This window comes from Ursus maritimus, unplaced genomic scaffold (assembly GCF_017311325.1).
Source record: "Ursus maritimus isolate PB19 unplaced genomic scaffold, ASM1731132v1 scaffold_25, whole genome shotgun sequence".
NCBI lineage: Eukaryota > Metazoa > Chordata > Mammalia > Carnivora > Ursidae > Ursus > Ursus maritimus.
Window position 1 is genome coordinate 31,999,602 of NW_024425008.1, and position 10,846 is coordinate 32,010,447.

The 10,846-nt window shown below is 40.9% G+C and overlaps 1 protein-coding gene across 1 annotated transcript; it reads right to left on the reverse strand.

The window, feature by feature from the left end:
• Window positions 1-1,873: 1,873 nt before the first annotated feature.
• On the reverse strand, window positions 1,874-9,466 carry FAM71D (family with sequence similarity 71 member D). The gene is made up of 4 exons (XM_008700641.1): window positions 9,308-9,466; window positions 6,637-6,836; window positions 5,385-5,919; window positions 1,874-2,542 (listed from the first exon to the last, which is right to left on the reverse strand). Exons 1-4 carry the CDS (start codon window positions 9,464-9,466, stop codon window positions 2,255-2,257), a joined length of 1,182 nt encoding a protein of 393 aa, XP_008698863.1. The 3' UTR covers window positions 1,874-2,254.
• Window positions 9,467-10,846: the final 1,380 nt, after the last annotated feature.

The following is a 10,846-nucleotide window of genomic DNA, read 5'->3' on the forward strand; positions in this document are numbered from 1 at the left end:
ATAATCTGTGACCTTCCTAAAATTGTTTACAAACCAATGTTTAACGATTCTCAAATTTTCTAAATATGAATTTCCATTTGCAAAGAGTGATTTTTAAAAATCTCTTATTTATCCAACATATTTCTTTGCTCTATTGCAATTGTTAGACTCCCTTAAATTATATCACATGGAAATGTTAATAGGAACATCCTTAACTTTTCTAAGTTTTAAGTAGCACACTTCTAGAATTTCTTCATTAAGAACAATGCTGGCTCTGGTTTGGAGTAACTATTTTGCACCGTGCTAAAGGAGAACCCTTCTGCATTTTGAGGATCTTTATCAAGTATATCAAAATCTCTCACATGTATTTAAGGTATCCATGCTTTTTTTCTGCTTTTCTTTTAAATAATGACTTATATTGACAGTTTCCTTAATTTTATATTAAGCTCACTACATTTTGCCTGCTAAGAGTCTACGAATTTAGCATTTATTGTCTTAAGTAGGATTAATCTAGAATTTTCTTTCTTGTGTTCTCTTTCAGGCTTTATAATCCAGACAAATTATTTGCTTCAAAAAATTAGGAGAATGTAACATAACTTTTCTATATTTAAAAGAAAACTTTACATTAAATAGAAGCAATTCTTAGAGTATCTAAAACAGTGTCCAGTAAAAGTCACAGCTATGTTTTTTTTTTCTTTTATGAGAGCTCTTGGATACATTTTTTCTGTGTTCTCAAGTGCCAGTTTTGCCTCCTTGCATTTTTGTTAAAGTCATTTATTTAACTTAGGGTTTCAAAGTTATTAAAGAAAAGTTGTATATAATCTTTCTCCATAACATTTTACTATTGTTCTTATTAGTTGATGATGACCTTTTAAATTTCTAATTTTATCATTTTATTTATTTATTTATTTAAAAAGATTTTATTTATTTATTTGAGAGACAGAGGAAGCATGAGCAGGGAGGAGAGGGAGAAGCAGGCTCCCTGCTGAGCAGGGAGCCCAATGTGGGCTCGATCCCAGGACTCTGGGATCATGACCCAAGCCAAAGGCAGATGCTTAACCAACTGAGCCACCCAGGTGCCCCTTATTTTATCATTAAAAAAAAAAAATTGTCCAGTGGTTTGCCTGTTTTGTCATTCTTTTTGAAGAAGGAACCGAACTCTGTAGCACTTGAAATTACTTATAATCTTTCTCATTTCTTTCTCTTTTTTTGGTTTGTTTTTGTTTTCTCCTGTTTGTTTTTTATATTTAAAAGATTTTAGACACAATTCATTACATTCCCTATTTCATTCTTGCTCAAGTAAGCATTTAAACCTCTACGTGTTTCTCTGGTTTCTTTTTAGGTGTTACTTTGTTTTTTTTTTTTTTTTTTTTTTTTAAGATTTTATTTATTTATTTATTTGACAGAGAGAGAGACAGCTAGCGAGAGAGGGAACACAAGCAGGGGGAGTGGGAGAGGAAGAAGCAGGCTCATAGCGGAGGAGCCTGATGTGGGGCTCGATCCCAGAACTCCGGGATCACGCCCTGAGCCGAAGGCAGACGCTTAACCACTGTGCCACCCAGGCGCCCCTTTAGGTGTTACTTTGAAACGATTGGATTAACTTTTATCTTTATAACACAACAGTGCTCTCACATTCAGCTTGCACTTGAGTATTAAAATGATGAAAATAGGGGTGCCTGGGTGGCTCAGTCGGTTGGGCGCCCCACTCTAGATTTCGGCTCCAGTCATGATCTCAGGGTTGTGAGATCGAGCCTCGAGTCAGGCTCTGTGCTCAGCCGGGAGCCTGCTCCGGGATTCTCTCTCACCCTCTCTGTCTGCCCCTCCCTCCACTTGCACTCTCTCTTTAAAATATTAAATAAACAAATCTTTAAAAAGAATAAATAAAAGTATGAAAATATTTCTTCAGATTATGAAGTTATTAGTTGGAAATGTAGAAAAGTGTAAGAAATATGTAGAGAAGAACATGGAGAGAAGTCTGAACATAAAAGCAAGAGTGCCCATAGTCACTCTGGGAGATGAGTGCCTTAACCTCAAAACGCGGACCCTCCGACTCTAGCCTATACTCTTCAGCGCGCACAGTTGGCACCAGGTAGCCTAGAATGTGAACTGAAGGGTGTGAGAAGTTGATAGGAAAATAAAAATCAGAGGAGGTTAAACCAAATGTGGACAAGCAAGAGTTGACTATGTCACCAGTTACATTGTATCCATTGTTGCGACTCTTGCACAACGAGCCAGAGTTGCAGGGACTTTGGAGCACACACTTACTTCCGTTACTTCACGTCTTAGCACCCCTAGCGTTTCCCTGCCTCACATACCTGGATTCTTCACCCTTGAGATCTGTGCTCTTCAATTCAGTTGTCCTTATTTCAGAGGATCTGGCACTCATCCCTTTGGATGAACTTGTCTCACTTTCTTCTTGAGTCAAGGTAGTATGAAAACATCGTTCACCTTGGAAAGTCAGTGTTACATTTGAGATGGTGACGTGTTTGGAGGGTTCTTTGAGCTCGTTCTTAGTTTTTGTATCTCGTAGACAGCCAGGCTTCAGAGTGTTTTCCATTTTTTCCTTTGAAAATAATAGACACAGCAAATCAGGTAACAGAAGAGCATCACACAGAAATAGATGACTTATGGAGCAAAAATATCTAATACGGTAATCATGTCATTGGTATCTACTGAGTGCCCTCAGGGGCACAGGGGCAATATTGAGGGAATGAGGTTTGGTCGTGGGGAGCCTGACAGTCTGGGACCTGACACAGCACATTCAGAAGCTCATGTGGTCTGGTACACCACTGTCAGCTTACACCCGATTATTAGTACTTAATTATAGCATTTCCTTTTTCTGAATTGTCAGGGCCAGGAAAGTTGTCTAGAAATACCTTGCCACTAACTCCCCAGTCTGATGTTGCTCTTAATTTAAGATTATCTAATAGGTGAGGGGCGCCTGGGTGGTCAGTCAGTTAAGTGCCCGACTCTTGATTTTGGCTCAGGTCATGATCTCAGAGTCTTGGAATCAAGCCGGGCGTCAGGCTCTGCACTCTGTGGGGAGTCTGCTTCTCTTACTCTCTCTCCCTTGCCCTCTGCCTCTCCCCCTGCTGATGCATGCTCTGTCTTTCAGGAAAATAATAAATCTTAAAAAAAAAAAAAAAAAAAGAGTACCTAACGGGTGACATGAGTTGGGAGGTTCACACTAAGACGAAAGAGTTCATTGCTCAAAAGACTTAGGACCTATACCTAAAATTAATATCATAAAATCTCTTCTGTTCTCCTCATTTCCTGGGATCTATTAATGGACCACCTCTCCTAGCCATTCACTGCCTTCCTCAGAATCTGTCTCAGGCCTCTGAGCAATTGGTCAGCTGGTCCTAAACGCTGTGTCTCTCTGTTATCCCCCCACACCTGCGCATTCCTCCTCCGTTGCCTCCTTGCCCACTGCCTCTATTAACTTCCCTTGACAATAATAAAGTATTCTTCTTCCTTAAAGAAAAATTTTTTTCTGTCAAAGAAAGTAACACATATTTCCATATTTATTATATAATGTTTAGAAGGTCCTGTAAGATATAAAGTGAAAGGGAGAAATTTATTGCTTGCTTGGGGCCACTGGCCAGAAACTACTACTCCTATGGCACATGTCATTCAGGCTTTTGGTCCTTCTATTTATTTTGTATGTGTCTGCTTTGTGACAACATTTCAGTTCCCTATCCTACATTGTTCACTTAATGATTTATTAAAAGCATTTTCCTCATGTCGTTAAAAATTGTGTGTAAAACTGCTTGAACTTTTTTGAACTTAAAATTATTTTTATTGGAGGAAACGGAAAATGCAGAAAAGTGTAAAGAGGAAAATGTTAATCACTTATAATCCCACAATCTAGAAACAAACTGCTGTTAATGATACGAGTTTTCCCCTCCTATTGCTTGTGAGCATATAAATGGATTTTTATGTAACAGGGATCACAGACTTCATTTTTCACTCAACTTTTTTCAATCATGAAAATTTCCCCAGGTAAAGAAAAATTTTCCCAACAATTTTTAATGACTACAGAGTAGTCTTTCACTTAACAAATATTTACTGACTGTCTATGATCTTGCCAGATACTATGATTGCTCCTGAAAAAGATTAATACAGCACCTGCCCTTTATGGATTTACGTCAGTTCAGTGATTTCCCCTGTGGTGGGTGTCTAGTTTCCATCCAAATTTTCATTATTTCATTTTGACAAATACGGCATAAATACAGTATAATTAACATCTTTACAGCTAAATCCTCATTCTTATTTCTGGTTAATTCCTTAAGGAAGATTCCTAGAAATGGAATCACTGAGTCAAAGGGTCTAAACATTTTTAGGCTCTTGATTCATAATGATTTCAAGAAAGTTTGGGCCAATTCTTATCTCTACCATGAATCTATATGAATTCCAAGTTGACCACATCTTTACTAACATTGACTATTTTTATTCTTTCAATTAACGGTTTTATAGGTTTTTTCCAAGTTTGCACTCCTTTGATTACTGGTGTGTTAAACTTTCTCCAGTGTATTTATTGGCAGTTTTCCTCTTCTGTATAATGTCTATCCTTGCCGTTTATGATTTTTCTATCGTGGGCCCCATGCAGGTTTTCCAGCGGTAGGTCCTCCAGTTTATGCCTTTATCTATGATCCACGTGACCATCAGATTAATCCTTCTAAAAGCACAGTTCCTTCACTCCCGCACACAGAGGGTGTTTATGGTTCAAGTTTGCCCAAAGAGCAACGTCCACACTTCTTGATTTGGCATTCGAGGTTTGCAAACAAATTTACAATCCTATATCTTAATGTTTTCCATATATATTATGCTCCAGCCAAACTGAACTAACCATTCTTGGATACGGCTGTGTTTTTCCACTTTCTAGCCTTTTCTAAAGCCACTCACTTCTTCTGGCACTTTATTTTTCTATTTCCACCCTCACTTTTACCCGTTGAAATTTCACCCCATCCTTCGATGTAGTGCATGCTTTTATACACGTTTAAACCTTAAAATAGCCCTTAAGTGACATTAATATCCTTGTTTTGGGGACGAGGAAACTCATGAAGCTCATGCAGCTCCAGTGGTTTGGCCAAACAGCTCTGCAGCAGGGCAGGAGCCCAACCCAGGTCTTCCGACCCCGGCCCGAAGTTCCTTCCATCCCACCATAGCTTTCTGATACTGGGTTAAATTTGATGGTAAGGATGCTCCCTGCCTCTTTCAGGGTACATTCTACAACTCCTTTATACCAGGGCTCAGGGCTAATATCTCATTATTAAAACTCGGGACTCGGAGCACATTCCATAGCATTTTGATAACCAGTGTCAAGCTGCAAACCAAGAAGAGCGATCTTGGTTATCACTCTTGTTCTTGATTACTAAAGAATGAAAGTCTGCCATGTCGCTTACCTTTTCCTCTTGCTTAGCCCTTAGTATGTCATCATTTTCAAACACCACTGTGACCTCCGAGCAGTTTGGGACGTCACAGAGGTCTGTGACTTCTGTGACTTCCGTCTCAATATTTATATCTGGGGGCTCTGTGACCTCATTTTCTGGAATATCTGTGACGTCAGTGACATCGGTGACATCTGTGAAATCTGAGAAATCAGTGCTTTCTACGGCACGCACGGGGTTGGAACATGGGCACAGGGGTGGGCTCTGTAGACCTGTGAGCGCTGCAATGTCCATGATGTCGGCCGAGCCTGTGATGTCGGTGCTATTCGTGATTTCCGAGAGGCTTGAGACTTCTGACAGTTTGGAAGCTTTGGCTTTCTCTTCATTCAAGAGGGAGATAAGTTCCACCCACTGACAGAAGAGGGTGTCCTGTCTACAGGCAGGGGCGCAGAGCTGTAGGTAGTAGGCTCGGCCGCTCACCAGCTTGACTTTGAGGCGCATGTTCTCAGCATCGTGCACAGAAAGAGTCACAAACTGCAGAGGGAGAAACCTGAAAACAAACACAAATGTCGTCTGGAGACCTGACTGGAGACCCATCAGAAGTCCTCCCCTTTTCTGTTGTATAGCAGTTTGCAGAGTGACATGCAGGACAACAGGCTTGTCTCCCAGACAGACCTGGGCTGGGGCAGGCGTGGGGTTGGGCAGTACCTTCTTATGGCCACCATGTTCCCGGGTCTGGTCTTTAGCTTTTGAGGCTCAAAACTTTGATTTTTAGTGCATGGAACCAAGCTGCTGAGGGCCATCTCCCTCAAATCATATTCCTAAGACTCTGAAGAACTAAAGAAAATCAGAGTATCAACTGTTTATCATGAGAGGTTGTCCAACTTAGTTAATCCTGCAAAGTCGAGAGAAGTTGAGTGGTTACTCTAGGTTATACAGCAAGTTAGTGTCTTGAGACAAGACCAGAGTGAATTCTGATGGAAGCTGGGCTGCTGGGGAAGGAAGAGCACATTCTAGAGAGGCAGTTCATAATGAATCTTCAGTTACTCTACTTAGGTTTGATTTTTAAAAATTAACTACCTGTTTGGTGGCCAGCTTGTCATAAGCTATTTTTCCAGACTTTAAGTACATGACTTTTTGTCATCTGTAGCAGAGTACAAGTGAGATGCTCCCTTGGAGCAAATGTCATTGGTGTTTCTATTTTCAGCTTCTCAGGGGTAAAGCATGTTTTCCAAGAGATCCTTAACCTCTTCCCTTTGTAACTCACCTGGTGAGCACCAGGTTCTCTGGCGAAGGAGATGTCAGGAGACTTTGAAATAGGGGTTCTTTATCTTTCTGAGCTTCAGGTGTCAGGTGTGCCAGAAGCATCACATTGGGGGTCTTGTGGGTCTCACTGGAAGAGCAGATGCCTACAGTCACCCAGTTGGCTCGGTTATGAAGGTAAATGGATTCACCTCTCCTGTTAACCTAAGGCAGAGAATAGGAAGGGGAGTTTTCTGCTAAAGTGCACGGCCCTGACAACCTTGCTTACCTGAGCAGTGTAGGAAATAAAGGAGAAATGAACCATGGTGATGCATTTGTTCAATCACTTGATGTGAATTCCTGGAGATAGCACAGTGAATGGACAGACACATCCCTGGGCCATGGGGGTTCTATCAGGGAAGGTAAACATTAACCAAGTATATCACTAATTATTATTGCAAGAAGTATTACCAAGTACAAGTTCAGAGTGCTGTGCTGTGAGGCATATAACCGGAGATTTGATTTCAGAGGGGATACAGGTAGTGGTGTGCTGGTAAATGTGTAACAACTATCTCTTAGAAGATATGCATGTATTTATTATAGATTTTACTGATATATAAGATAAATAGCACACAATTTACAAATAGTGATGTATACAAAACTTTCTTTATTTTAAATTCAGTATAGTCAATTGGTTCTCACAGAAGTCTTCACTGACCTTTGTCGAACTCTCATATCTGTAAACCTTAAGAGCATAAATAATAGTAAAATGTAGCAAAATACTAGGAACAATGAGGTTTGAGTATACGAGTTTATATGATTTAATTTTTAATAATACCTGTGTTTAATCATGGACTTGCAAATTTTCTGAACACTTACCAGTCAGCCAGCTCCAGCACACCCCGGATATAGGGTCAGAGAAATCTCCTCTGAGGAAGAGACCTCTGGCTGAGACCCGAACAATGTGGGAGTTAAACTGGCTGGGTGGACAGGAGAGCTTTTCAGGCAGAGGAACAGCATATGCAAAAATCCCAAAGTCCAAGAATCTTGGCCAGTAAAATCTCTGCCAGTTGGAAGAAAAGAAGACGGGAAAGTGGCCAGACAGGGACGTGAAGGGAGCCAGAGAAGGGCAACACTTGGTTTCTCAGCTGTACATTAACTCAAAAACACACACAAAAAAACCACTTAAAAACAGATATCCTCAGAAAGAAGTTGTAGCCCACACTATGGACATGCCCAGAGCCATGCCTGATTAACAGAAGCCAGAATCCACCCAGTACTGCCCCTGAGGGATGGTGCTCTGGCTCAGGGGTTAAATACTGATGAACCTCAACTGGTCATGGTGATTTCATGGCCTTGCCTCTGCTTGCCTTCAACTGGGCCATGTGGCCTAGACCTGGCCAATGAGACACAGGGTGGGGTGGGGGAGCTCCTGGTGGCTCTGGAAAAGGTTTCTCAGTCCTCACAAAAAGTTGCTATGGTGAGAGCATATCTTCTGCCTCTGGCAGCTGTCACTGTCCTGTTTGCATGTAATATCCTGAGGAGAGCCAACTCCGGGATAGAGCAAAAGAGAGGACCTGGGTCCTTGAGGACTCGCTGCAAGTGAGCTGATGCACTGTGGCTCTTTTACGTTGAGATAACTGTTGTTCTTTTTTATTTAAACTTGAGTCAGGGACCTGTGGCAATTTGCTGCCAAAGACATGCTAACTATGAGAGGTTGTGTATGTTGAAGGAAATAACTCATCCAATTCTGATATGGGGCATGTCTGCCTACAGAGTGCTACAGCTCCCCCAGGGTCATTAGAGCGTGCAAAAGGTTGTTTGAAAAGGGTGTAGGAGGAAGTGGGAAAAATAAAATAAGAAGATTATTCGTTATAAAGAAGCATATAGAAGGTAAAATCATTAAATCATGACTTACCACATGTGTGCTGGGCATTACTTAAATATTAATGTTCTTTAGACACCTGCCTCTGGTCCTCTGGAGGTGAGGAGGTCTCCCTAGAACCCAGGCATCAGGGCAGAGAAGACGTTTGTGGAAGAAGAAGTGTCTGTTGTCTTCCCTGTCATGTTAGACTTGGTCGTGGCCTTACTGTGGAGTTTAGGGATATGGGCTACAGCCATGAACTCATTTCCCTGCTAGTCTGAAGATTTTAATGTTGAATGTCTACAGAAAGCAAGAAGTGCTCTCAAACGCATTGAAATGTAGTTTTATTCATAATGTAGATACGTTTTTATGAGAGGAAAACTCTTCTCCCTGACAATTTGACAATTATCTTTTACTTTCAGAACTAAGAGCCAAAATTCATTTTAATATCCAGTTGTGTCATAGATGTTATTCTTTAAAATGTCTTCTAAATCTAAGAAAGGAGCTATCTGAATGCTTTCCTGTGGCAGGATGTTCTGAATTCACTGCAACCTCTTCGTGTCATTTTGGGAAGATTATGATAGAACGACAATTATGGCAGAGTTAGAACAGAATTCCTAGGTGAGAGTTTGCTGGGAAAATTTGAAATGAATTTTTCTTTAACATTATAATTATTTTAGGTTCGTTAAAGTCCCAAAATTGTTCCCTTTAATTGTCTCACACATTCCTTTATCACATTTAAAATAATTCTTCTCTTAATCTTTTCAATTTCTTCGAGAAAATTAATCACTGAAGTTACTGGAACTTAATTCAGGGTTCAAATATTATTTACCTGGATAAAATTGCTCTCTAATATGGGAGGAGATACAAAAGGGGCATACTCTCCTCCATCCAACATATTTTGAAGATCTCCTGGATCTTGGGAAGGTGGGACGGAGATGGCATCTTGCTCATTGATTCTTGCAGTAGAGTTCCTATTGTTCTTCTTCATGGTGCTTACATATAAACATCAGAAAGTCAAGGGAATGGGAACACAACAGATATAGAGAAAATTTAATATGATAAAGTTGCCTCACTTACTCATTAATTCAAGAAATTTTATCAACATCTATGATATGCCAGGCATTGCATTGGGCATTGGTGATACATTAGAACATGACTGGTAAGATCCCTGCCCCTATGCAGCCTGGGGTGTGGGGCTGGCAACCCTAATTAATGAGGGAAGTTAAGAAAGGCCTCTCAAGGAGGCTGTGAAACATGCGTGCCATATCCCCCAAACCAGCATCTTCTGTCTTCCTAATTAATGGTAACACTACCCTTCCCATTATGCAGAGTTCTCAAATTTTTTTTTATTGTTAGTAGGGTATCAAAACGATACGAAACTGAGAACATCTTTTCCTGACCATTCACCCTTGACTGATGCTTAGCTCTTGGTTGAGAGGTAAATAGTGGATTTCTATCTAATTAATGACTGTTGTCCATCTCCGTTCTCTTGCTCTGGCTCTCTCCAGACATTGCTTCAACAAAGAACAGGTCTCTGCATCATTGGATTTCACCTTTTATTGACCAGAAATGACAGAATTCCAAGAAGGGAACAAGGCCTCAGAATGTAATTCTGTTCATATTTTCAAAAGATCACCCCCTTCCCTCTACACAAATCCCATGCCAGTGAGAGGAGGGGTCCTTAACTGGCAAGCAGCTGCTCCTGTGTTCCACTGTGGGTATATAGTTCCACCTCAGTCCTTTCTCAGGGCCTTCCCCACCCCTTCCCCTTTGCTCAAGCTAAGGGGTAAGTAGTGGACATGTCTTGTTGCTGTCCCAGCCAGGATCACGGGATGCAGAGACCACAGCTACCTGACATTCTATGAGCAATGAATCTGGGCACAGGAATTCCCCATCAGACCTTCTGCTGGTGGCAACCCAATGCCCCCTTCGGCACATCTATGCACGAACATAGGGAAAGTAAAAAGAATCAGGAAAAGCAAGAAAGTAAAATAGTTCAATGAAGCTAAAATGTAAAAAGAATGAGACAAAAAGAAAGAGCATTCAGGAAAAGAGAGAGAGAAAACCACCACCACCACCACTATGTAAAACATAGGGGATGGGAAATAAGAATACAATTTATTTAGTGCTTGATATGTGGTAGACGGCAAAGACTTTACAAGCACTATCTTGTTTAATTCCGAAAATACTATGAAGTAGCACTCTTAAGATGCTCATTTTATACACCACGCAGCTGAGGCTTGGAGAGGGGAAGTAACTTACACAAGTCCCCACACCAGGATCCAAACCTTCACAGTCTGACTAATCTGATTATGACTTTGCCTATGGTTCAATACTGCCTTGAGTGCTTGGAAAGATGGACGTGAGA